Below are 26,744 nucleotides of genomic sequence, written 5' to 3' on the forward strand. Positions count from 1 at the left end.
ACATTTAAGAGGCATTTGGGTGGGTATATGAATAGGAAGGGTTTGGAGGGATATGGGCCGGGTGCTGGTAGGTGGGACTAGATTGGGTTGTGATATCTGGTCGGCATGGACGGGTTGGACCGAAGGGTCTGTTTCCATGCTGTACATCTCTGTGACTATGACCTCCTTTCCACCCTCTTGGACTTCTTTTTGATCCTTGGTTTAGTAGTGTAGGATCTCCCCTTCTCCCAACTTCTATCCCTCACAGGACGAAATTCTGGTCAGAAGCTCGTCTTATGTACCAACATGTAGTCATCTGCTAACTCTACTACCCTTCTCAAGTCCTGAACCTTCTGCTCTATCACATGAATTCTTACCATCTCCGAAAGTGAGTTTTTAAACTCTGCCAGCAGAATAATCCCTCTTCTCGCCTCAAAGGTCTTATCTATTTTCAAAGAACGCACTCATTGATCAAAATGACGATGTTTAATTCTGTCAAACTCAACGCAAGTCTGACCTGGTTCCTTCTTTGTGTTTCTGAACCACTGTCTATATGCTTCTGGTACCAATTCATAAGCACTAAATATAGACTGTTTAACCTCTTCATAATCTCTTGACCCCTTATCTGACAGTGTAGCAAATACCTTACTAGTTCTGCCTACCAGCTTAGTCTGAACTCATTACTGATAAATCCTTGGACCACTCCATCTGCCTAGCCAATGTTTCAAATGAAATTAAAAAAGGCTTCAACATCTTTCTCATCAAAATGTGGCAGAATTTTGACATATTTATATATATTACCACTTCCTCTTTTAATCTCCATCCTGTTAACTTGACTTTGCTGACTAAGTTACAACCTCAAGTTCAAGTTCTCTTTTTGCTCAGCCAAGAACCTTCTCTCTCTCTTTTTTTCTCTCTCTTTTTCCACTCACTCCCTTTCTCTCTCCTCTCTCTATTCATCTTCTAATTCCATTTTCCTCAATTGTGATTTTCTACCTTTACAGCACTTCTCGGTTTCTCTGGCATACAAGTGTTTGAGTAACTCCCTTTCAATTTCAGCTTTACTTTTGCCCTTGGTTCAACCCAAATCTAACTTATTTGCTAATTTTAAAAGTATGGCCTTTTTCTTTCCTTCTACACTTTCTTGGCAAATTGAGAATCATGTTCAAATTCCAGAACCTCTATAGTAATTTCAAGAGCCATTTCTCTCACTTTTAATTAAATCAACCACAAGTCACTGAAATTAAACTCACCTATGTTTTATTTAAAGATCTAGGACACTAATTTGAAAAAGTGTTTAAATCTGCTGGGATTTTCGTATCCCAAAATCTATTCAAATCCTGATGACGAGCCCCCAAACTGTCACCCTCCTGCACATTTTAAATCAGCAACACAGATTACTCCACGGATTTATCCCGTGGAGTAATCTGTGAAAATTCGATAGGCCAATAACTAGTTAAAGTAAAATAACAACTTTATTTCTTAAAGTATAACAGAGAATAATTAACTAACAACTGTTTATAACTCCTTCCTTTAACCTATTTTGTACCTTGCCCTTCTACAATACTAGTCTGATAAAACTCCCGATTAACATTTACTAAACAAAACTTCTTATCTGGAAACCCGGCAGCTTTCAGTTCTTCTCTGTATTCTGGTCTTCTTCTTGGGGATTCTGCTTCACAGGTTACTGATCGATAAAGGTATCTTTAAGAGAGCTATTTTTCTGGGCAGTTCACAGATGTCACTGGTTTGGCAGGTCTCCTCTCAGCTGTTCGATTTTCCCCGGTCTTATACCCCTAAAGCATTGGATTGTGTCATTGGCTTTTAAGACTGTCGATATACTCAATTCAAACTTGATTGGAGTTTGGTATTTTTCAGGGTATAATTTAAACTGAATTATTTGCCTAAGTTAAATGTTTTTTTGTGTCCAGGCAACTAACTACCCTAGCCACTCTAGTAGCTGGATCACATGTTACATTGTATCTTATTAAGAAAACTTGGTGCTGTAACTGCTAGCTTTTAACTCGATTAAAGGTACAATACATCCACATCCTCATAACAAGATGAATGTGTGTTAGGGTGTGTAGTGTTGTGGGGTCACCTGTAGTGTGACACAAACCCAAGATCTTGATCGAGGCCTTTCTCATGGATACTGAACTTGACTATCAGTCTTTGCTCCGCAAGTCCGTGTTGTTGAATATCCCGAAGTCGGCCTTACAGGACGTTTCCCCGAAGATCCTATGTCAAATGTCCTTGACGACTGAAGTATTCCACCACTGGGAGAGAAAACCCCTGTCTGGCGATTGTTGCATGGGGTCCATTCATCTGTTGTTGTAGCACCCACATGGTTTTGCCAATATACCATGCCTCAGCGTGAGTTAGACAATGTTGGCCAACTCACATGAGTATCTGCTGTGCACCTGGTGGGTGGTGCCCTCACGTATAACAATAGTATCCATGTCTATGTTTTGGCACGTCTTGCAGTGGCTGCCATGACAGCACTGTCATGGTGTTGTAGTCAATGTTGTCCTGAAGGCTAGGTAATTTGCTGCGAACAATAATCTGTTTAAGATTTGATGGTTGTTTGAAAGTGAGAAGTGGGGTGCAGGGAAGATCTCAACTTGAAACAAGGCGTCACACCTAAAATGCATTGTCTGACCTGAAATGTCACCTTTATACTGATAAAATCTTAAGTTATCTTGGGGCAGTGACTTGAAAGAAATTCTGAGATTTACATAAGAATCAATCAAAATCTGCAAGCATTCTAACTGATAAAAGACTTAATAGCCATCTAAGTCTTTTCAATACATTTACATAATTTGCACGACGCTTTGATCTTTTCCTTAAAAATTCTGTGTCCAATGTATTCTCTCTCATTAGCTACCTGAGGAAGGAGCTGGACTCTTAAAGCTTGTGGTTTCAAATAAACCTATTCGACTAAAACCCAGTGTCATGTGATTTTTGGCAGGGTAGGATTAGTGATTAGACCGGGAAAAAGCTTTTCTGGAGAAGTACAGTTATAGACTACTTGGACTAAATATTTGGTTTCTGTGCTAGAGTTGCATATTTGGTTCTAAAACGTGACTTGTCATTACATTTCCTTTTAAGAGTTAACTAGTTGAGAGGATTGGGTGATATATTCATTTCATCTTGGAAATCTTTTTGAATCTAGTGTGGATGCAAGAGATGAAAGTCTCTCTGCAAGCTGTAGGGATTCTCAAATTAATTCTAGCTGTATCAATTCCACCCTCATGGGCATTTCCAAAAAAGTTAAAACACTAAGTAATTTTCAACTTCGCTCTGAACCAAGTAGACGTTTCAAATTAATTTGGGAATAGTTCATGCTGAAAAGCATTTAATTTCTTGGCACTGAGCTGCAGGCAAAATGAAAAAATGTGGCTGAAAAGATATTCATGACTGTTTGCTTCAAAGTGGTGTTACTTACACTACATCAATCCCACAAATCAGGTAATGCCAGTGGCCATTACCTGAATTGTTTGTCTAGGTTTCCTCAATATTATTGAAGAGAACCATGTAAATGCACAGCTAATGACCAACGTGGGAATTTGTCACCAGGAAATCAACATTGTCTATGTACTAACATTGAATAAGATTTAGCTCACAATCTTCATCTTAAGTCATCCCAATTAAGGTACCAGCACCCAACTGATTTTGTGAAATAACAAAGCAAAGATTCATCAAAAAGGTTGTTAACTCTAATAAAGCTAAAAGTTTTGGGAAGTAAATTTATCTGCATAGCATTGCTTCTAGTAGGATCACACAAGGGGGAAAATATAATGATTGAGTGACTGGCGACAAAACCAAAGCTATTTTCACCTTGAGACACTTCTGTATTTTTCCATTTCCTCGCTTGACAAATGCACTAAAATGTGCTTTCCAGAATATAATGGACAAGCAGGCCAAGAATGTTTTGAAGCCAGCTGTGTTGATTTCTCTTCGAATCAATAAAATAAATTTCATGGCAAATGTACTTTGAACCTTTTCCGCTTGCTTGTAAGAAAAAGCTTCTGATTTTAACCATCTCTGGATTCCAAATCCAATTTGTCCCCAACACATATAATGTGGATTTCTCCTAGGAGGAGCAATACCATGGGCTTCTATCATATCAGGAAATGTGTTGCTGGAAAAGCGCAGCAGGTCAGGCAGCATCCAGGGAACAGGAGAATCGACGTTTCGGGCATAAGCCCTTCTTCAGGAACGTCCGATTCGTCGATTCTCCTGTTCCCTGGATGCTGCCTGACCTGCTGCGCTTTTCCAGCAACACATTTCTAGCTCTGATCTCCAGCATCTGCAGACCTCACTTTCTCCTTCTATCATATCAGCCCAATTCTCTTCAATTATAAAATCGGTGAAAAACAGAGTTGGCCATGTAGGTAGTAACATAATGCTTCAAGCTATATGAATGAATTTTCTCCCTTTGAATTCTAGAAAGAATTAACATAAATGAACAGAGATATATTAGATAAGAGCAGACAACGCTGGCAATAAAGAAAGATAAATCCAGGCCAATGTTACACACATCATCTTCCAGGTTGCTACAGTACAGCAAAACTATCTGCAGATGAAATCTCCTCACCTTGCAAACGGCTGCCTGCAGGATTGCATCAAGTCCACCCTCTGGTGCATCACGATTCCGAGATACCATCTGCTTCTGAACTTCTGCATTGAACTTGTCTGACTTGTCAGTCAGTGATAGCAAGTGACGGAATCCAAAAGATGGAACACATTGTGGAAACAGCTTATATCTACATGAAAAGACATGACAGCAGCAAGGATAAGATGCATCTTCATATATGAGCGAGGCGATTTATGCTGTGCCAATTAAATAGATTTTAGCATTTTGCAATTGGCTAAAGTGCAACTATTTCAATTTATTTTTTTGGTAAACTCATTATTGGTTTTAAGAGTTTAGGTTTCTGATTTTTATAGCTAATAACACAGATTAATTTTCCATAACTAAACTAAATTTTAATAATATTCAAATATTTCCTTCATTCATTTCTATTTGAACTTTGGCCTACAAGTAAAATTACACATTAAATAATTGATCACAAAAAAGAGATTGATAGCCTATGAGAAGAGCTAGAACTATAAAACTGTTACTTAAGGAAGTGCTCAATAATACTTCAATGTTGGTGAATGTTCTAACCTTCCGGAGGAGTGAGAAAGATTTGCTTTCATTTATCATAACTGACAAAAAATGAAATGCATGAAGAATTATTGCAAAGTTACATTTTCACGTAAATTTAACAAATAGTTGGTTTGATTTTAACATGAATCAAATTTATGTTCAATAAAGCAAAAAATGTGGAAGAGAACATTTCACAGGTAAATTAATTCAATGACGTACTGAAATTTAAACTAGATTGTTAATTAAAACCATAATTTTCAAAACTTGTCGGAAGAACTATATCAGTTGATTCTTTAATGTTTTATTTTAAAAAGATGCACATATTTTTACGACCCAAGATTTTCTGAAGTGAAAATGACTGCAGTAATCATGAACAATTAAAATATTAATGTTAAATATTGAAAGTAGCAAGTCCATCTTAAGACTTTACAATTTTCAATTGATAACTGCAAATGCCAACTGACTACATTCCATAAGTTTAATCATTTTAATCAATGAAGAAAGTAGCAATAATTTGGCAGAAATAAATGTTTGTTATTTTGGAAGAAGTACTATAATGCTAGTTTGAAACGGTGAAAATCTTCTCAGTGCCTGTCTATCATCTACAAATCAAAATTCAGAAATGAAAACAAATACTCCTGACTTGCCTAGCCGGGTGCTGTTATGAACCAGACCACAACCTCCAAACGTATATTGTGGTGATAGCCTAGATCCCAAATTTTATAATTTTTTTCAAAAAGGCAAGTGTTCGGTGGTGTGTTCCAGATATGATTTGATTTCACCACCACTAAGCTATAAATCAAAACACAATTTATTCTTACACTACAGTTAAATACAACAAAAAGAATTGGCATTACTTCACTCTATTGTAATACTAAAGAATATAGTGTATTATTTAAACCACTAATTATCAACTGATCCAATATAGAAGGGCTTTATGCCCGAAACGTCGATTCTCCTGTTCCCTGGATGCTGCCTGACCTGCTGTGCTTTTCCAGCAACGCATTTTCAGCTCTGATCTCCAGCATCTGCAGACCTCACTTTCTCCTCAACATCCAATAAACACAACCTTGACAAAGGCAATTCAGCAACAGCTATTACTCTCATGTGTTGCCTCTCTCCAGTCCTGTAGAAAGGAACAATCTGCCCCTTGTTTTTTTTTTAGAAAAAGAGGAAGCCTCTCTTAATAAGATTTCACTCTAGCAAAGGAATTCAAGCTTTCAGCTCCAGCAGCCAGCAAAAAGCCTATTCAACTAACTGAAAGCAAAACTAACGTGTAAGTCTGACCAAATCCCCTCATGATTGTTTTGTCTTACTTTAAAAGAAAACACCCAAGGAAATCTCAGAGCTGTTTACCGACTACCTGTCCAGAGGAGCCATTTCGGCACTGCTGTGACTACACCGCTCTGTAAGAAACAGGACAGAACACACCTCTTAAAAAGCACAGTGTCATCATAATCCAGTTCCAATAGCACACAAGAAGCTTGATACCCTATAAGGCAGCGTATGTTGTTCTTTGGCACCCTATCTAGCACCTTCAAAATTTATTTCTTTCACCACCAAATAGTCAGTAGCTGTATACAAATACCATCTATAAGATCCACTGCGATATTTCATGAAGGCTTCTCAGACAGTACCTTCTAAATATACAATCCCTACCACCTAGAATAAGCAGAGGATCCAATTCATTGGAAAACTACCACCTGCAAATTCCCTTCCAAGACACAGTCCATTAGTTGGAAACGTATTGCTGTTCTCGCACCCTGGAATTCGTTTCCTGACAGCACTGTAGGTGTACATACATCACCAGGTCTGCAGGAGATAAGGAAGGCAGCTCACCACTGCCTTTGCCAGGGCAATAAGTTCTGGGCTATCCTACAAATAAGAGAAGTTAGTTGCTTCAATTTAAAAAACAAATTAATTGAAGCTTGAATCATTAAAGGTCTATGAACAGAATCTTCTCATGCACTGAATGACACATGTGTTGGTGAGAAAGTTGAGAAAAATCATGTGAAAAAGCCAATGAGGATCTTTGACATCAGGAGCAAAAAGACTCATTTCCCAAACAAGTGTTCAATGTCAGCGAGATTCTAACTATTGAGTGCCAAGAGGCTGATTTGATACATCAGCATGTATCAGCAGTATCATCTTATAATATACACGTACCCCATTTGCTCTTCTGCCACATAGAAGTTGAGTGGTGATTATCTCAGCATTTGCTCCTTTAACCCTTTGTGGACAGTATTTCACATTATCTCAGCCATGCTGCATGAGCAGCGAACACCTGGACAGCACACCTCCTCTCCATCACTACCACCCACACACATACACCTACGAACATTGGCACAGGACAGCAACATCACTGCACATCTCTGATACACTTACAAATCACTCTGCACTTCAATACACATTAGCACCTATCACTGCAATGCTGCTGTCAAGACACTTAGTATGCAGTGACAGGCACCTGTCCACAGCAGCTCTGCTTTTCCATACTATGCTTTGTCTTTTTTTGCACTATGCCCTTCTCAACCACAGCTTAAAAGACTCACTTCTGCCCTGGCTTATCTTTTAGCGCATTGACAAAGCAAAGGCAGTTTGTCATTGTTGTCGGTAGGAGAAAGTGAGGACTGTAGATGCTGGAGACCAGAGTAGAGTGTGGGGCGCTGGAAAAGCGCACCAGGTCAGGCAGCACCCAAGGAGCAGGAGAATCGACTTTTCGGGCATAAGCCCTTCATCAGGATTCCTGATGAAAGGTTTATGCCTGAAAAGTTGATTCTCCTGCTCCTCGGATGCAGCCTGACCTCGTGTGCTTTTCTAGCACCACACTCTCGACATACTTGTCAGTAGCCCAACAAGAGGGCAAACATGTTGCTGATACAGCCAGGTTCTGCACAATCTCACACCTTCATCATGTGTCACCAACATAATGTGGCAAACATGCAACAAATAAATAACCATGTCTCAAAAGTCAGGAGTGGGAGTAATCCTGAATTAAATCAAGGAAAATGCCCTTCAGGCCAAGTTCCCTTCACCGCATGTCAAAGAACAACCTCCGATATCAGCCCAAGGGCTTGAGAATAGTGAGTTAGTCACATGGCACTGTAGGGGTCATGATCCTCTCATCAGAGGAGAGAAAAAGCCAAATGTCAGGCACCCCACTATTTGGCTTGGCTCTTTTTCCCCTATTGTGGGCCGCTCTTTCCTGAGACAAAGGTAAGGATGGAGTGAGGTAGAAGTAGCTGATACAGCTGTTATTGCTGAAGGTGTTGTACAAAAGATGTTGAGAAATACTCCCTCATATTCGTTTTCTAAAATACATGCAGCTCTGAGGTCCATGCACTTGTGAGTTTTGAAACCAGAACTCACTGCGTCAGCATGTCGATAGAATGCGCTGCATGTTCATTCAGCATAGCAGTAATACTTGTGGTGAGGTGTCCAGAGCTGAGTGAGTAGGTAGTGCATGGGCCATTCTGTGTAAGTGCTTTAGAGACCTACTTACAGCATTTTTGGGTGTTCCTCTAGACTATAGAAACACCACTGACCCATATGGCAATCTCAAACCAAGGTGACAATGTCTAGTGACATGGACTTCTTGGCTTATCCGGAGAGAACAGAATGGTTCTCCTCTGGACCAGCATATCCACTAGGTCCCTTTTGGCAAATAAGGGGTCAATTTCTCTCTGCGCTACATGTTTGGGGCAATTCACACAAACTTTGCAGGGGAGCTCTGAACTGCCAGCTCTTCACTGGGTGCGTGTTTGGGTGCATTTTAAAGATGGTGCTGCTACTGGGAATCCTGGGAAGTTCTAGCAGTAGAATATTGCCACCTACAAATGAGTGGGAGAATACAACAAGCAGGGTGCCTGACAGGCCTGGCACATAGGTTATGAAGCAGGTTTAGGAAGGTAAGGGAGAACTCTTGTAAGGTTTCAAGAGGAGAAACCCTCCATAGAACCACTAAACTTGACAGCCAATATCTGATAAAATTCAGCCCATGACACCACATTGATTAAAAAAAAAATGTCAGATTTCAACTGAAAATAACATCTGAATGAGCTGCTTTACTCAGCTTATCGAAATTAGTGGATACAATAGGATTATGGCACACAACAGTGCAGCTGCATTGATATGAATATTTAAACATATATCTGATTTGTATAATTCAAGTATGTTGTTGTAAATGAATACCTGGAAGCAAATTCAAGGATTTTCAAGAGTATTCACTGTGGAAACTGACAAAATGTCTAGCCAAACATAAATCTAATTTTTTTTTGGGGGGGGGGTGGATTTAAATTACATGTTATATTATGAGATGATTACATATGGTGGCATTTTCTTAACAAGCAGAGAGGGTAATAATCAGGGACATAAACATTCCATAATTAATAGAAGCATTAGAGGGTGCCTGGGGAGACATTTCTTTTAAACCAGAGGGTGATAGAGAATCTGGAAGTCACTGCCTGGAAAGAAAAGTATGATGCAGACAAAAATCTTCACATTTTAAACAAAACTTAGATACTCTTGAAACGCCATAGTCTACTGAGCTATGGAAAGAGAGCTGGGAAGTGGGATTAAACTGGCTTGCTTCCTTGTTGGTGACAATGGCATGTTATTTCAGACCGGTAAATGTTGATTAGATTGTAGGCCAAGAGGAAGATCTACCTCGTCCCTTAAAACAATTCTTTTGCCATAATTGGCAACAGCTGCAATTTCTAAAAAGAAAACTGCTCATGGGTTCTGGGTTTCACTTGTTGGGCCAGCACTTATTGCCAATCCCTAGTGGCCACGAGAAGGTGGTGAGTGGTTTTCTTTAAACATTGAAGTCCACTTGGTGTAGCCGGACTTCCCACGCTATCAGGACATAACTTACAAGATGCTCTTGGTTCTCTCCCCCCAATTGCTTGTGCACAATCTGTGATGTTTCCTGGCCACTCTACACCCATATACCTTCAAATGTTTCCCAGTAACTCCTGCTTCCAAGATGCAACATTCAACTATTCTTTTCCCTGCTTAGCAGCTTGTCAATCTAGCCAAGCCAAGTCTTGTTGAGCAGAAAGTGGAGGAAAATAAATTATAAAATAGGTCAGCCACGGTCTCCTCAGCCTAGGAAACTCAGCCACTGTTTCAACAAATATTTGAGGTTTATCCATCAAATGTCGTGCCCCTTTCTTATAGTACTGTGCTGCAGTCTTTTAAAAAAAACTTCCCTATTCTTCCTACGTGATTAAGTACTTCCTTGCTATACCTTTGGTAATCTCTGAAATGACCAGCTGGAAACAAGAACTGTAAATAAATCAAGCATACAGACAAACATACTTTTTATATTATTATAAGTTTGAAAATTTTTTGCCTGGACGTAAATCTTCTGTTCATTTTGTAATGTTATATTGGATTCAGCAAACATACAGAGAGAATTTTTAGAGTGGGTGATAGACGGAATTACGAAGGAAAAGGGAAATGGAACACTACTGATGGAAATAACTGACCAATCATATGTCTGTCTTAGGAGATGCTCCCATATCGGTCACTCATACCCATCCTTCGTACCTTAAATTCCCATTGTCCCAAAACTCTCAATTTTCCTCCCATTACTAGGCTCGTCTGCTTCCTCTTCTGCTTTGCTTTCTACGTTAATTTTATTCCAGCTGCTTCTCATTTTGCATGTCATCCATAGCTCAAGCTCTCATTGTCTCTTTCTCTTTACACTTTCTTCGGTTTGTTATTTTGTCACAACTGCCTGATTGGCTTGGCTCGACTTATATATAAATAGTCACTCCACTGGATGCTACTGTGTAGGAGCTGAGTAAAGCGAAACGATAGACCAGCCATAACTGGTCTCTGCCCATCTTTCCGCTGTGTCAGGAAACTCATCATGCCCTGGGTTTAAAGATGACTAATTTTAAAACACATTTGCTGTGGTCGTTGTCACAGTCAACAAATTAACATATATTATGACAGTATTAAGGTAGCAGTTAGTAGAGATAAAGCTATACTCAAGTTCACACCAGAGTGAATTAGTAATACTTCCAATTCTTCATACACATACAACACAAACCAGTGAGTGGCAGCAAAGGACTAATAGGGTAAAAGCAAGAAAATAACTTTATAACTGGAGATCCTCAATCCTAACGTAAATGTAAAATATTCTGATTTTGGACCCACAATTGGTTAACTTTGGTCCAATAGAGTATTTTACAGTCACTATAAGAATCGTGATAATTATCTCAAAGACTCATGACATTCTGTTGAAAAAGCACACGTCAACTATGACATTTAATTTCTTTCAATATATTAATTCAATTATACTTTTCTACCAGTTATTGGTAAACTTCAGTTGTGAACCATCTATCTTTATCATCAGATCACTAGGACCAGCACATTTACAACTCAACTCATAATGACTTCATGTTTGACCTTTAATAAAAATGGTATAATTATAGCACTAACCACATTGTCTACTGATTATTTGGGCTGCCAGCTCAGCACAGCAGATATAGGCTGGGTTTCAGCACCTTTTGCAAGATGTTACTTTTTAGACCAGAAAAAAAAGTGGTGTACCTGACAGAACTGATCTTCGAAGATGTAAACAACCCTACCTTCTGTTTAAAGAGTAAAAAAAAGTTCCAAAAAGTGGTCTACCTGCTGTTACACTTCTGATCATTTCTGTTGGGCCAGTTGATGTCTTCCATCAACAGTTTTAATAGAGTTTACAGCTTGACCTATAGATAAAGAAAAATCACTCAAGGCTCTATTTGTAACTGAGTTTTGGACTAGATATTAACTGGACTTGAAAGAAAATGTTTGAACAAAAGAACGATACAGTTTAACACAAATATCCCTAATTTGCTCAAGAATGTGCTTATTGAGCACACATTTCCTCAGGAAGGGGAGACAGGGACTCTGTTAGCTTAGGTGGTTGGTTTGCAAAGCAGAGTGATGCCACAGTGTGGGCTCAATTTATGCACTAGCTAAGGTTATGACAGAGGACTCTTCTTCTCAATTTCTCCTCTCCCCTGAGGTGTGGTGACCTTCAAGTCATCTCTCGAATGAGGGGATTTACAGGTTTATGGGATTCTTGATGGAGAGGGTGGGGTGGGAATCAACATTGTTTAACTGGCCCCTTAAGGAACTCTACTGGGACATGGGTAGTTGGGCCATCCTAGGTATGGCCCGCATCTTCCTCCGCCACCACCACAATCCACAAAATTGAGGATAGGTTGTGGGCAGATAGGAGGGCAACAGGGAGGTCACTGAGGTAATTCAACAAATAGCCCTGCCTACAAACTCACAAGCAGAAGCCCATGGAACTTTGATCAGTAGGTATTTCCAAAGTTCTCCATGATATCTGAAAAAATGAATTCAATATCACATGTGGAAAGAGTTGTTACTTACCAAAAGCTTTGATCATTCTTGGTCGTCAGACTATGGATTTCCAAGATGACTACACAATGCATTAAAGTCATGGAAAAGCACAGCAGGTCAGGCAGCATCAGAGGTGCAGGAAAATTGACATTTCGGGCAAAAGCCCTTCATCAGGAACACAATGCATTAGTCTAATAAACCACACATTACTAAACTCAAAATGATTTAGGAAACACAAACCCAAAGTGACTATATCCAACCACTTTTAAATGACTGCTCCACATTTTAAAGACCATATCATGCTATTTCTAGTATCAAAAATAGTTGCCCAAGAACAAAGTGTATACAAAGATACTCTGCAGGACACTTGGAATTATTAGTCACTCTGCAAGAAACATGGCTGGTGTAAAAAAAAGTTGCAGAATAATCAATTCCCTATTTCCTGCAATATGAATTTTAATGTGAAATTAATTCTCACATTTTGTGGCCAAATATATATCTTGCCCCCGGACAGGTAGTAAGATCATAAGAAAAATGAGTAGTAGAAGATCTGAATAAGCTTACGAGAAGTATTACTTATACTACTGATGAAGCCACTTCTCAACAATGTAGTAATAACACAGTTCAGTTCATTTTTGTGCTTATGCTTTCTTTGGTATCATATCTTTGTCACAACCATTATAGAGAGATCAATTTGGAATAATGACATTTGATTAATTTAGAAAAGTGGAACATACAGGTCACAAAATGACCCGACTATTAAAGCCTACACTCCTAAAACATCAAAGTTACATACAGGTATACCCAAGGAGCAAAACTTGGACTCTGAATTTATTGTAAAATATATTTATATAGTCTCCTTACTGTTAACTTCTTAGAGTCATAGAGATGTCCAGCGTGGAAGCGGATCCTTCGGTCCAACCCATCCATGCCAACCAGATATCCCAATCCAATCTAGTCCCACCTGCCAGCACCTGGCTCATATCCCTCCAAACCCATCCTATTCATATACCCATCCAAATGCCTCTTAAATGTTGCAATTGTACCAGCCTCCACCACATCCTCTGGCAGCTCATTCCATACACGTACCACCCTCTGCGTGAAAACGTTGCCCCTTAGGTCTCTTTTATTAGGAAGGAGACCAGAATTGCACGCAATATTCTAACAGTGGCCTAACCAATGTCCTGTACAGCCGCAACATGACCTCCCAACTCCTGTTTTCAATACTCTGACCAATAAAGGAATGCAGACCAAATGCCTTCTTCACTATCCTATCAACCTGCGACTCCACTTTCAAGGAGCTATGAACCTGCACTCCAAGGTCTCTTTGTTCAGCAACACTCCCTTGGAATTTACCATTCTTGTCCAGTTTCCTTCAGGAAATTTGTAATACATGCTCCAAACATCATTAAATGGTATATTTTATGATTTGGGTGGTGCAGGCATTTGGGAAATCTGTTGTTGTTATAAATATAAAATCAGAAATGTCATTGGGTGGGAGTGTAAAATGAATACTAATAAATTGGCAAACAATTTTACATTCAACATTGAAGTCAATGAAGAAAATCAGTAGAATGCATAACAGGTTGCTGTTCTACTATTGCCATTTTGTGCTATCAAGCAGGATGCTTAAACTGCAAACTTAGTTGGAACCAACTTAAAAACTAGTTTTTATATTTCAATTTTCTCATGTATTATATTACAGTAATCAGAAAGTAATGAGAAAATGTTTCATGTAATGATACTTAAATTGCTGAGATCTTATAAGTGTCAAGAAAGATAAGAGAAGGTGAGGACTGCAGATGCTGGAGATCAGAGTCGAAAAGTGTGGCGCTGGAAAAGCACAGCAGATTTCTGGCTGAAGTAGCATTACTTTTCCAGCATTACATTTTTCAACCAAGAAAGACAGGCACAGATCTTCCAGAACTGTAGTGTCAAACTCTAAGCCAAAATTTTTCAGTGTGTGACAATACCTGCAGGAGTCCTGATGCACACACAAATCTTATTTGTACTGATCAGAACCTAAACAGAAGTCTCCAATAATGAGCTGAGAGTCAGAGACTCGAACCAGGTGTGCCAACTTAACTATTACACAGAAAATATTAATACTGGTCTAACTCAGCAAAAAGTATCTCTGAATTGAGTACCACAACTGATGCACCCATCTACTCCCATACCACTTTCACTCCCATCTATCAAACACAACTGTCTCTTTACCCAACAATACCTATACCAGACTATCCCCTCCACACTGCTACATCAGCAACCTTGAACTCACCCAACCTGACTACCATCCCCACCATCCACTTGTCTGCCCACTCACTCCCTCAGCCACACACCACTCTCCCTCCCATCTTCAACTGACTCATGCACATTCTCACCCACTCACTGAAAAAACTATTAAAACTGTTCACAACATTTTATATAAATACAGAAGCTAATGTCATAACAAAGAGTGTGCCTTCTTTTCTCATCCTTTATACTCATCAAGCAGGGATGGCCATACTGACTCATTGCTACTTCAGCCAGAAAAAAAGACTCAGCTGAGAAGTGTGCAATGAAGTCTGGCTTCACAAGTCTTTACAAGTAGCAGCAATGCATATTGCATCATTGCTGATTGAAAATAGTGGTTCAGATCTTCCAAAGACAATTAATAAAAGATCAAAATTTAGAAGATGTTAAGGAACTCTGCATGATCAAGCTTTATAGACCAGACCACAGAAGAATACTGAAAAATATTTCCAAGAGATGAAATAATGGCATAAAGTCCCTCACAGAAAGGTAAGATTGTGTTTTCCAATTTTTTAAAGTTTCAGTATATTTTAGGTTCAGGTGTTTCAGACGACTTTTGGAAGGGAGCCTGAATGTTCTTCATTTTAATGAACAATTCACATCCAGCCCGATTGTTAGGTTGCCAGAAAACAAATTTTTGTTGGTTCTAGCTCCTAGTTATATCCCATGTCAACAGTGGCTCTTCCTCTCACATTTGAGAAACTGCAGAATGACATCACACAGACCTTGACCTCAGATTTAACTAGCAATTTAGTTTGAGAATTAAAGTAATAACTAAGTTACAGAAATGTAATAAACATACTCATGTACAGAAAATAATAAATATTCACATTCTCTAGACCAAGTCTAATCACTTGTTCATAAATGGCCTTAGACACATGAAAAATACTAGAAAAATCCAAGTTATTTATTTTTCATTTACCCTTACCAATTATGAAATACCTGGATTGTTAACACTTTTAGAGTGTTTCAAGATATTTGAAACCCTTTTCTTGTGCAAAAAGACCTAAAACAACATAAATAATCAAGTAAAGGGCAAGGTGACATGAAACTAAAAGCTTATATTAAGCAAACCTTAATTCTATTTCACTCTCAGAATTACCAAACTGATACATGTGAACGAACCACAGATGCTTCTGTTTCAATTGTGTGTCAGTTGGCATTTCTTCAAACTCCTAAATGCTCAATGTGTCAAGTTAGGGCATGATTTCTGACAGTGCAAATCATTTTTAATCTCTGCGCATAATGATTGAATGAAAGGACAAGTTCAAACAAGACAAAAATATTTCATTTTGTTATCCTCATTAGCAGAGTGTGGAGCAGATTTAGTGAGTGTATGAACTTGCCTTGTTACATTTATCTAAACTTTAATTGTTATCCAGCCACAATGTTTTCATTCACAGCCTCAATTTTACAGGAATAATGCAGCATTTCAGGTTATTTTTAAATTATAAGATTATAATGCAAACCACTGAAAATTTATGAACTAGACAATTAATTGAAAAGCATCAGCTACAAATTGCTTTTCCAGAATATTGAGTGATTAATACATAATTTAAGAAGTCCGTGATTTAACTGCTCAGTATATACTCTCAGAAATAAATTAGTGGAAAATGTTACCCTTGAATGCTACCAGGGATCCCTTTGTTGTAATACGATACTTAGCAAGTCACTGAACAATCACTCACCCTACACATGGGTTGTTCTGGTATTTCGGTCCTGTGTAAGAAAATGGTGATGTTGGCTTGTCAACAAACGTTCCAAAGCCCAGACGAAAGTTGCTGGTGAGCTTTGCCATCTCTCGGGATAATGTTGTACCCAGCACACGGATGTTGTCTAAATCATCTTTCATGGAGAGGGAAAGATCCATAAGATAGTACAAATCCACAGGGTAATCCTCCACCTGCCGTACTTGCATACGAAATGTTGTCTCATGGTCTATGTAATGTGATAGAAACAACAGTTTGTTAGTTTTTATGCTTGATGGAATTGACAGCAAATATGCTTTACTTAATTTATCCTTATGTCACTTCTCCCAGAAGGGTAACAGTTACTAATAATTCTGTTGAATAAAAAAAATTAACATACTGTCACTTCAATGTTTTATTATCAGGGCAATGTGGCAGATTCTAAATTTACTTTCTTCAACAAATTAGGTCTGATCAATAGAAAATTGAACAGTGATGTTTGTTAAATTTCTACTGCAAGAGGCTGATTAATTGTTAATCAGAATTATGACAGATATTAGCACCGTTCAGCATTTCACAGCTGTTTAAAAATGTTTTAGTTATGTTAAGAGCTGGTGACCTTTTGATAGAATGCTGAACCAAACCAGTTGAGCAAGCAGTTAGAATTGCTGAATAAAATATTCGATTATGCCAGGAGTCAATTAATTCTAAGCACCTTGACACCTAATGTTTAAATCTTGACTTGAATATATCACGGTTCCTTCACTGTTGTTGGTTCCAAATCCTGGAACTCTCTCCCCAACAACATGATGGGTAGTTCTTAGGGCTGGAGGGGCTAATGTTTTGCCTTTATTTGAGAAAAATTGTGAGGAGAAGCCTGGGATCTACAGACATGTGAGTCTGAATCAGAGATGGCTAAGTTGCTGGAGGTGATCCTGAGAGATAGGATTTATGTGCATTTGAACAGTCAAGGGCTGATTTGGGATCGTCAGCATGGCTTTGTGTGGAGGAAACCATGTCTCACAAACTTGATTGAGTTTTTTTGAAGATATAACCATAAAGATTGACAAGGGCAGAGAGGTAGACATTGTCTACTTGGACTGTAGTAAAGCCTTTGGAAAGGTTTTGCATGATAGACTAATGAGTAAAGTTAGATCACGTGGGATTCAGGGAGCGTTTGCCAACTAGATACAAAATTGGCGAGATGGTAGGAGACAGAGGGTGATAATGGAGAGCTTTTCCTCAAGACTGTAGACCTCTGACGAGCAATGTTCTGCAAGGATCAGTGGGATTCTCTTAACTGGCTGTGGATTAGGTTTGGCCATGTAGTTATGATCAATCCATCAAATCAGTGGAAGGATAATGACCTCCACAAATATATATGAACACCATTAGGTACACAAGGAATTGCAAAAAATTCAGATGTTCGTACTGTTTAGGCTCAGGGAGAAAAGAGAAAATGTACATCTATGTATGTGCGTGTGACTTTTGTTTATCATTTATATAAATTATTTGGATGAGAATTTAGGAGGCATGGTTAATAAGTTTGCAGACAACAGCAAAATTGTTGGTCTAGTCAACAGTGAGGAAGGTTATCTAAGATTACAAAGGGATAATTGGGCCAATGGGCTAAAGAGTGGTAGATGGAGTTTAAATTGGATAAATGCGAGATATTGCATTTTGGTACAACAAAAAAAGGGCAGGATTTAGAGAGTTAATGATAGGGGCCTGGATAGTGTTATTAAACAGAGAGACCGAGGGGTTCAGGTATATGGTTTTTTGAAAGTTGCATCTCAGGTTGACAGGGTGGTCAAGAGACACTTAGCATACTTGCCTTCATTGCTTACAGCATTGAGTATGCAAGTTGAGATGTCATGTTGAGGTTGTACAGGACATTGGTGAGGCCACTTTTGGAGTACTATGTGCAGTTTTAGTTGATCTACTATAGGAAGGATATTATTAAATTATAGAGAGTTCAGAAATGATTTACCAGAATATTGCTGGGACTGGAGGGTTTGAATATCAAGGATAGGCTGGGACCTTTATCACTTGAGTGTAGGAGGCTGAGGGGTGACCTAACAGATGTTTATAAAATCATGAGGGGCACCGATAAGGTGAATAGCGAAGGCCTTTTTTTCCTCAGGTGGGGGAGTTCAAAACTAGGGGGCATATTTTTAAGATGAGAGGGGAAAGATTTAAGAGGGACCTGAGGGGCATCTACTTTCACACAGAGGATGGTTCGCATATGGAGGGATGGGGAATACTGGCATCCAGTGAACAAATAATATACTCATCCTGACCCTAATTCAATTCCCAGATGTGTGATTCTCTTAACTGGCTATGGATTAGGTTTGGCCATGTAGTTGTGATCAATCCATCAAATCAGTGGAAGGATAATGACCTCCACAAAAATGAACACCATTAGGTACACGCAAGGAACTGCAAAAGTATTTTTTAGGCTCAGGGACAAAAGAGAAAATATAGACGTATGTAAGTGTGCGTGGGAAATTTCTTTTCATGAAAAAAGATGATGGAAGAACAGAATTTTCAGCAGGAGAGCACCAGACATGCATCCACATTTATGTTTGCATTTGTCGGTTTCATTGGTATTAGTCAATCTCCTGTTAATGTCTCATACTCAAAACATTCAATGCATTTTATATATGAGTATTAGTGACAGATATTGTTTTGTCTTGCACTCAGAGCAATTTGAAAAAAATGCGAAAACTTGAAGACAGTATTATGAGTGGAGTGTGATCAGTTGGCAAGTGGACTCTGATTGGTAGTGGTCATGGTGGGTACACTAGTTGATGATGGCTGACAACTAAACGTCAACCATAATTTGAATTTTGTTAAATACCAAATTGGAATCTGCAATACTACTACAAATGACACTTGACTTGAACCGTCATGAATTAGGGTTATTGAATACTCTAATTGGCAGCGACAATTGAAATGTTCTAGTCTGGAACAAACTATATTTTACTGGAAATATGTAAAAATGTATTCCTACAAACAAAAATGTTAATATTAAAAAAGAACACTAAAATAATTTTAGTAGTAGTTAATTAACTGGTGCAGCTCTGTAGATATTTGGAGAATTGACAGTTGACACTGAACAGAGAAACTGCTCTGTCAAAACCCCAGATTCAAAGAAGCTACTTTAAGTATAATTCAGGCACTCGACAAGGTTCCTCATGGGAGACTGGTGAGCAAGATCTGAAGGAATACAGGGACAACTAGCCATTTGGATATAGAACTGGCTCAAAGGTAGAAGACAGAGGGTGGTGGCGGAGGGTTGTTTTTCAGACGGGAGGCCTGTGACCAGTGGAGTGCCACAAGGATCGGTGCTGGGTCCACTACGCTTCGTCATTTATATAAATGATTTGGATGTGATAATTAGAGGTACAGTTAGTAAGTTTGCAGATGACATCAAAATTGGACAGCGAAGATGGTTACCTCAGATTACTACTGGATCATGAACAGATGGGCCAATGGGCTGAGAAGTGGCAGATGGAGTTTAACTTAGATGAATGCGAGGTGCTGCATTTTGGGAAAGCAAATGTTAGTAGGACTTATACACTTAATGGTAAGGTCCTAGGGAGTGTTGCCGAACAAAGAGACTTTGGAGTGCAGGTTCATAGCTCCTTGAAAGTGGAGTCACTGATAGATAGGATAGTGAAGGCAGCGTTTGGTATGCTTTCTTTATTGGTCAAAGTATTGAGTACAGGAGTTGGGAGGTCATGTTGCGGACTGTACAGGACATTAGTTAGGCCACTGTTGGAATATTGTGTGCAATTCTGGTTTCCTTCCTATCAGAAAGATATTGCAAAACTTGAAAGGGTTCAGAAAAGATTTACAAGCATGTTTCCAGGGTTGGAGGATGTGAGCTATAGGGAGAGGTAGAATAGGCTGGGGCTGTTTTCCCTGGAGCGTCGGAGGCTGAGGGTGACATTAGACAGGTTTATAAAATCATGAGGGGCATGGATATGATAAATGGACAAAGTCTTTTTCCTGGGGTCGGGGAGTCCAGAACTAGAGGGCATAGGTTTAGGGGGAGAGGGGGAAGATATAAAAGAGACCTAAGGGGCAACTTTTTCATGCAGAGGGTGGTACACGTAGTTGTTTCAACAGTTTTGATTCCACATTGTTTTAACCTGTTGAATATTCAGCAGCAACGAAAGCAATTTTTAAATATATTTGATTTAGTTTAACATAGTTAAGACAGCTTTCTAGTATAGTGATCATTGGAGACTATGCGCAAACAAAATAGGATGAGTCTAATGCACAAGTTAAAAATATTTTAAGAGGCTCCCATGATCCAACCTCAAGGTCTAACTTCCACTGTAATTACATGACACATAAAAAAGTTAAATATTTTCAACTTGATGACCTTCTTTCATTCCTTCCACAGCAAAAGCTTATAGTTCATGAGCAGTTTACAGTCTTATTTTTTTTTATTATCTTGCTTTCGATCTTCTGCAATGTTCAAAAACATATACTTCATAATAAGAATAAATAAGACTGTGATAGAAGTTTTATCTATCTAGAAACGGTAAAGACAAATCACAAAGCAGTTTGGGTGATACAATGTAACACTGATCTTCCACAGACCGAGCTTTCAATTCCAAATACAGCAAACATTTTATTAACCAGAACCTATGGAACCAGGAGTGTACCAGTTGATCAAGAGGTCCACATAATTATTGTAAAAACATACTAAGTAATAGAAATATAATGCAAAGGGTATATACACACTCCTCTCATACTTTATTAACAGCATAAATCACTTAAATAATAATGCAACTTTGCCTTAAATAAAATTTACTGGCAGAGACCTTTCTCATTTGCACCCTTAAATGACTACTTGGACATCTTACAGATTGTGACAATACAGAAAACCTCCAGTATCTGAGGTGTATAATTTTTGCCAGTTCATAAGGTGCCGGTTAAAAAACTTTGTTGTATTCTGGCATCATTGCATGGAATCAAGTGTCATTGCATAGAGCTTCATAAGATTGTTACTTTGTAGGACTTGCCTTTTGTTCAGAGTGAAAATGAAGGGAACCAGGTGACCTATTCAAAGGTCCATGTAACAACTGTTCTGGGTAATGTGACTATTAAAGATTTAAAAAGTCATAACTTGGCTTGGGAAGAGTTATAAATACATTCACACTTGGAGATAATGGTATTTATGTTCATTATTATCAGACTGCTAGTCTCTAATGTCCCAGGGAGTTATTGGGAAGGTTGAAATAGTTGTGTTTCAAAATGTTGATTTACTTCCAAGATGAGGAGAGTTGGGGTCTCAAGGATAGCTGATAGTGTTTTTTTTCCTGGATACACAGTTCCTGTGAATCACATTGCCATGAAAATGGGCTCAGAGATCAGGTCTTTTAAATAATTGTGAAACTCACAGAAACAGGCAGCCTGCCAGGATCCAGGAGTGAAGGGACCACTAAAGTTTAAATGCTGTACAGTCCACCACGCAGAAATGCGGAAGGAACATTCACTCAGATTGAAAGATAAACAAAATCATGAGTTTTTGTACTTAGGCTGGAAATTTGGCTAGTTTGCTCTCACAATGAAAGATAGTTCCAGGTTTAAATTCTCAGAAGTCACTGCCTGAATTTTCAAACTCAAGGCAGGTAGTGGGAGTCAAGAAAATATTAACAGCACTGCCTGCCTCTGGAGAAATGCCAAAGTACTTCTCTCTCCTCAAACAACCACTATGGCCCTTCATGTTTTCATCCTGAAGTACAACATTTCCTTTCCCACTGTATGAAACTAGTGACAATACCATAGTGAAAACAAGATTTAAAAAAAAGGTCATGCATTGATAATTTTGCAATTTGAGAAAAAAAATAATTTTAAGCACAACCCAATAGAAGTATCAATCATCTAGATCCTTGAAAGTATTACAAAGTGAAAGTGCAAGAACTTAAATCTCTTCATCTTGTACAAATAAACATTATGCAATGAACAGCACAGAGCAAAGCCAGAGATGCCAATCAAGCATATTATTGGGATGTCAGGAGTTTTAATGTGGCCTGTTGAAAAATAAGTTATTTCACATATCCTACTTTCACAAAAGTATTTGTTAGTTCAATGAAGTGCATAGTTAGTGAATGAATATGTAAATGTCATGGCTTTGCATGGGGTTGTTAGGGCCTATACCTTAGCATGAGGGACCATAAGAGATGGTTTGGGGAGCATAAGTTGGATCCTTTGAATTACATTTCAATACGTTTCTTCATTAAGACTACAGGTCATGACACCTCAAACTGCATTTTTTTAAAAAGCTGAACTGACTCTACGAAAATCAAGGAGAAGGACATTGCACTGATTCCCTGCAGTGGAAATCAGTCAGGTCAGGTCTGCCAGGTGCAAACTTGTGACCTGATCCAGCCCACACCCTTAAAAAGGCAATCCTGAAACTGGAAAGCATGGGAATGAGGTCATCTGTGCTGGAACTGAGAATAGTCTGTCATTTTTAAGGGCTTCTGAGACACAGTGACTGCAAATATCCAGGCCAAAGATTAATTCTAAAGTTCCACATAAATTTCCCCAGTCTACACAAAGGAAATTGTAAAGTATACTTGTGAATACGTTTTTTTCCATCCATTATGTTAAAGATGAAAGGGGAAGTTCTTTTCCATCATTTTAAGTATAGATGGCCTCCAGTAGTGTTTAATACAGTAAAGCCTAAAAGCATGATTAAAGTCTTTAAAAAAAAGATGAAATTGTGTCATCCTTTCAGCTGAAGGCTGGAAGTTCAATTTTCCTTTTCTTCAAGTTATGAATCTCTATGAGAATGTAATACAAGATTTTACCTGGTCTTAGTGTGAGTGCAATCCTTTGAGGTGCAAGTTGAATGACATCTGATTGCGATGATCCTGATCCCTTATTGCTCAATGGTAAGTTTCTTTCTATCTGTATGCTGCTTTGAGGGCTTTCTATAAAGTGAATACTGCATCCTCTTTTAATCAAACTTTCCCTAAAGTCACATCTTGATGAGAAGCTTCCCTTGTTGCCAAATTCCTTAAAGATCAAAAGCAAACAAAAAATAAGAACACTTCAGCAATTATAATGGACAGAGTAGGCCACATGAAAATTGGTTTTTCAAGAGAATAAGTTACAAGAGACAATTCAACCACCGTTCTTGCTTAACTATCTTAGGACTGTTACAGCTTTTCTAATATAGAATGTCCTTTTCACATGATGTATGCTTCCTGTGCACTTTCTAGTCAATGTTTAACTCTTTAACATCATTACCATCATTCAACAGAAATCTTTCCTTCACGTTTTTGGGTGGCAAAGAATTGCAGTTATACTAAAAGAACATCAACAATCCACAGGTGTACTTACAAACCTCAAATGCCATTATTCCAAGATTTTTTCAGTCTACTGAACTTCTGTGCATGTGTGAAGCAAACGGATATGCCAAAGTGCTACTGTGCAGGGATAGAATATAAAAACTGAGTTGTAGCTGTACAAGGTAGTCTCAAGGACAGCAAACCATAGCAACCAGCATTGTGACCCTAAATAGCGTGAAAAATGCATGATTACTATAACAGTCATTGTTACAGCTGTCTACTTTGGGAGTGGGTTTGTTGAAGATTAGCTACTGCATTCAACTGGAGTACAATGACCCATGTGGAAGAGCAAGCTTAAGAAAATCTGAGGGACCTATATGGGTGTGCCTATTTGTCCATGCCAGTCTCTCCCTCTTCCACATTTCCTATAGAGTCATGGAGCACAGAAACAGACCCTTCAATCCAACTCATCCATGCCAACCAGATAGCCCAACCCAATCTAGTCTTACCTGCCAGCACCTGGTCCATATCCTTCCAAAACCTTCCTATTCATATACCCATCCAGATGCCTTTTAAGTGTTACAATTGTACTAGCCTCCACCACTTTCTCTGGCAGCTCATTCCATACACATACCACCCTCTGTGTTAAAACATTGCCCCTTAGGTCTCTTTTATATCTTTCCCCTCTCACTCTAAACCTATGCCCTCTAGTTCTGGACTCCCCCACCCCTGGGAAAGGACTTTGTCTATTTATCCTATCCATGCCCTTTAATGATTTTATAGATCTCTATAAGGTCCCTCATGCTGCGCGGCAATGTGCTAACCACTGAGCCATCATGCTGCCCCTGATATCATCCCTCCCAATTACTGCACTTCCTTTTGTCTGAGCATAGGCAAGCCCTAGTGTTTTTCATACCTTTTGCATCCTCCATCACTTCAGTAGAACAGAGGCAGAATGGGTCCCATAAAGTTTATTTTGCACTGATTTTGGATAGAATGTAAAATGGTGCCAGTCCCATTCAATCTTGCCAATTCCTACCAACATTGGCTAAAATCAGTTGCTACCATTTTATCTATTTTATCTTCTCTGAACTAACTTGGGATGTTTTGCAATGCTAAAGGCACTACAAAAATGGAAGCTGTGGGTATCGTTCTTACATAGTTTCAAAAGGTTATGGTTTTATTTTCCAAGCCTCAAATATCCACTCAATTATTTTAATGGACAGAAAACAATGTTCTTTAAAGCAGAGAAGGAAGAAACTCAAGCCCATCTGCATATAGTCAAAACACCATACTGGAGGCAATATAATTGGCATTTAAGTACATTGTTGAGAAAAAAAAACAATTTATTCTGAAGAAGAGTCATTCGACTCAAATTATTACTGTTTTATTCTCCACTTTTTTTGGGTTTATAAGATCATGGGGGGCACAGATAAGATAAATCACAAATGGTCCTTTCCCTATGGTGGGAGGAGTTCAAAACTAGAGAGCATAATTTTAAGGTGGTATGAAAAAGATTTAAGAGGGACCTGAGGTGCAACTTTTTCTACAGGGTGGTTCATATGTGGAACGAACTGCCAAAGAAAGTGGTAGATGCAGGTCCAGTTACAACATTTAAAAGACAATTGGACAAGTATATGAATGGGAAAGATTGAGGAGTGAGAGCCAAACACAAGCAAATGGGACTAGTGTAGTTTGGGAAACCTGGTCAGTATGGACAAGTTGAATCGAAGGGTCTGTTCCATGCTATCCCATTATATGCTGCCAGACCTGCTGACTATCTCTTTTTATGTTAATTCATTCATTGGTTTATAATATCAGAATTCATGTTATCCTAAGAATTGATCTTGCATTGATAGTTTTGAAAAGTTGGATGTTCCATCAAACCTGAGATAACTATTCATCTAATACAACACTAAAAATGTTATTCATCTCCATCAAATCATATGGAATCTTTAAACAGATAAATAAATTATGTAAAATGTTTGCACAAATGGATAAATAATGTATCAATCCCTACAGATACTGATGAGTAAAAATCAGACTGGCTGTCCTTTCATTTATCACACCAACTTAATCAGAGATCTTTTTAATCATTTCATGGAAAGTACCAACATAAAATGGTTTATGAATAATCGTGGACCATAAACAATTAGCTGGCTTTGACAATTAGCATATTTTTTTCAAATTGGAAGCTCTCCTTTTAGTTCTAAACCACCATTGTACTATTTCTGTGGTTTGTAGTACCCTCAAATCTTCTTGATTGAATTAAAGTCTTTGTAGCTCACAGTCAGCAATCAATAACTCCAGTTTTACTTTCAAAAGTTTAAAATACCACCCTGACCTCTGGTTAATTCTCAGCTAAAGAACCCCATCTTTAAGCTTTACTTCTAGCTAAGAATTAAAAGATCAAGTTTATTCCAACCACCAAGTATAAATTGCAAAATAAAGAAATTCCTCATGTTGGACTCATTTCTCGTATTGGGAAGAACAAAATCACAGACACAAATATTTTTATTCTTCTAAAGTGGTGATTCAGATTTATTTTCAATTCAATGCTTCTTTATAAGTAACTCATTGTAAGAATATTGTGGGATATAAAAAAAGAACAATTAAAGTGAACATTTTTGCTTTTTAGAAAAGCAATTTGAACATCAAAGTCCCTGAAGCATTGATTAAACTCCATGTAAATATGCGTTTATTACGATCCTTTAAATTATCATCCTTACTGATGCAGACTTGAATTAATTTGCAGAACAATCTGTGCATTGTCCCTGAGAATCTATCATTCAAGGAGCACCTTAAATATTGTAACCAAATGTAAATATATGTGAGAGACATTTGAGTACATACATAAGGAAGAGAAAAAAGTAAATAAATACAATGAAAAGTGAAAATCCAGAATTGGAGACTTTTATTAAAAAGGTTAACAAAGGAAGTGGTGGGATGTAC

The 26,744-nt window shown here is 38.3% G+C and overlaps 1 protein-coding gene across 3 annotated transcripts in view; it reads right to left on the reverse strand.

Moving 5' to 3' along the window:
- The window catches only part of itgb5 (integrin, beta 5), a 136,300-nt gene that overhangs the window by 103,042 nt on the left and 6,514 nt on the right, over positions 1-26,744 (reverse strand). For 2 of the 3 annotated variants that reach the window (XM_043693954.1, XM_043693955.1), the window contains exons 2-3: positions 16,477-16,726; positions 4,577-4,745 (exon numbers count right to left, since the gene is read on the reverse strand). In XM_043693954.1, coding sequence (XP_043549889.1) covers positions 4,577-4,745; positions 16,477-16,726 — 419 coding nt within the window. Of the gene's footprint in view, positions 1-4,576; positions 4,746-16,476; positions 16,727-23,309; positions 23,518-26,744 lie in introns of all 3 variants that reach the window. The other variant, XM_043693953.1, reaches the window with a different exon arrangement.

This window comes from Chiloscyllium plagiosum, chromosome 7 (assembly GCF_004010195.1).
Source record: "Chiloscyllium plagiosum isolate BGI_BamShark_2017 chromosome 7, ASM401019v2, whole genome shotgun sequence".
NCBI lineage: Eukaryota > Metazoa > Chordata > Chondrichthyes > Orectolobiformes > Hemiscylliidae > Chiloscyllium > Chiloscyllium plagiosum.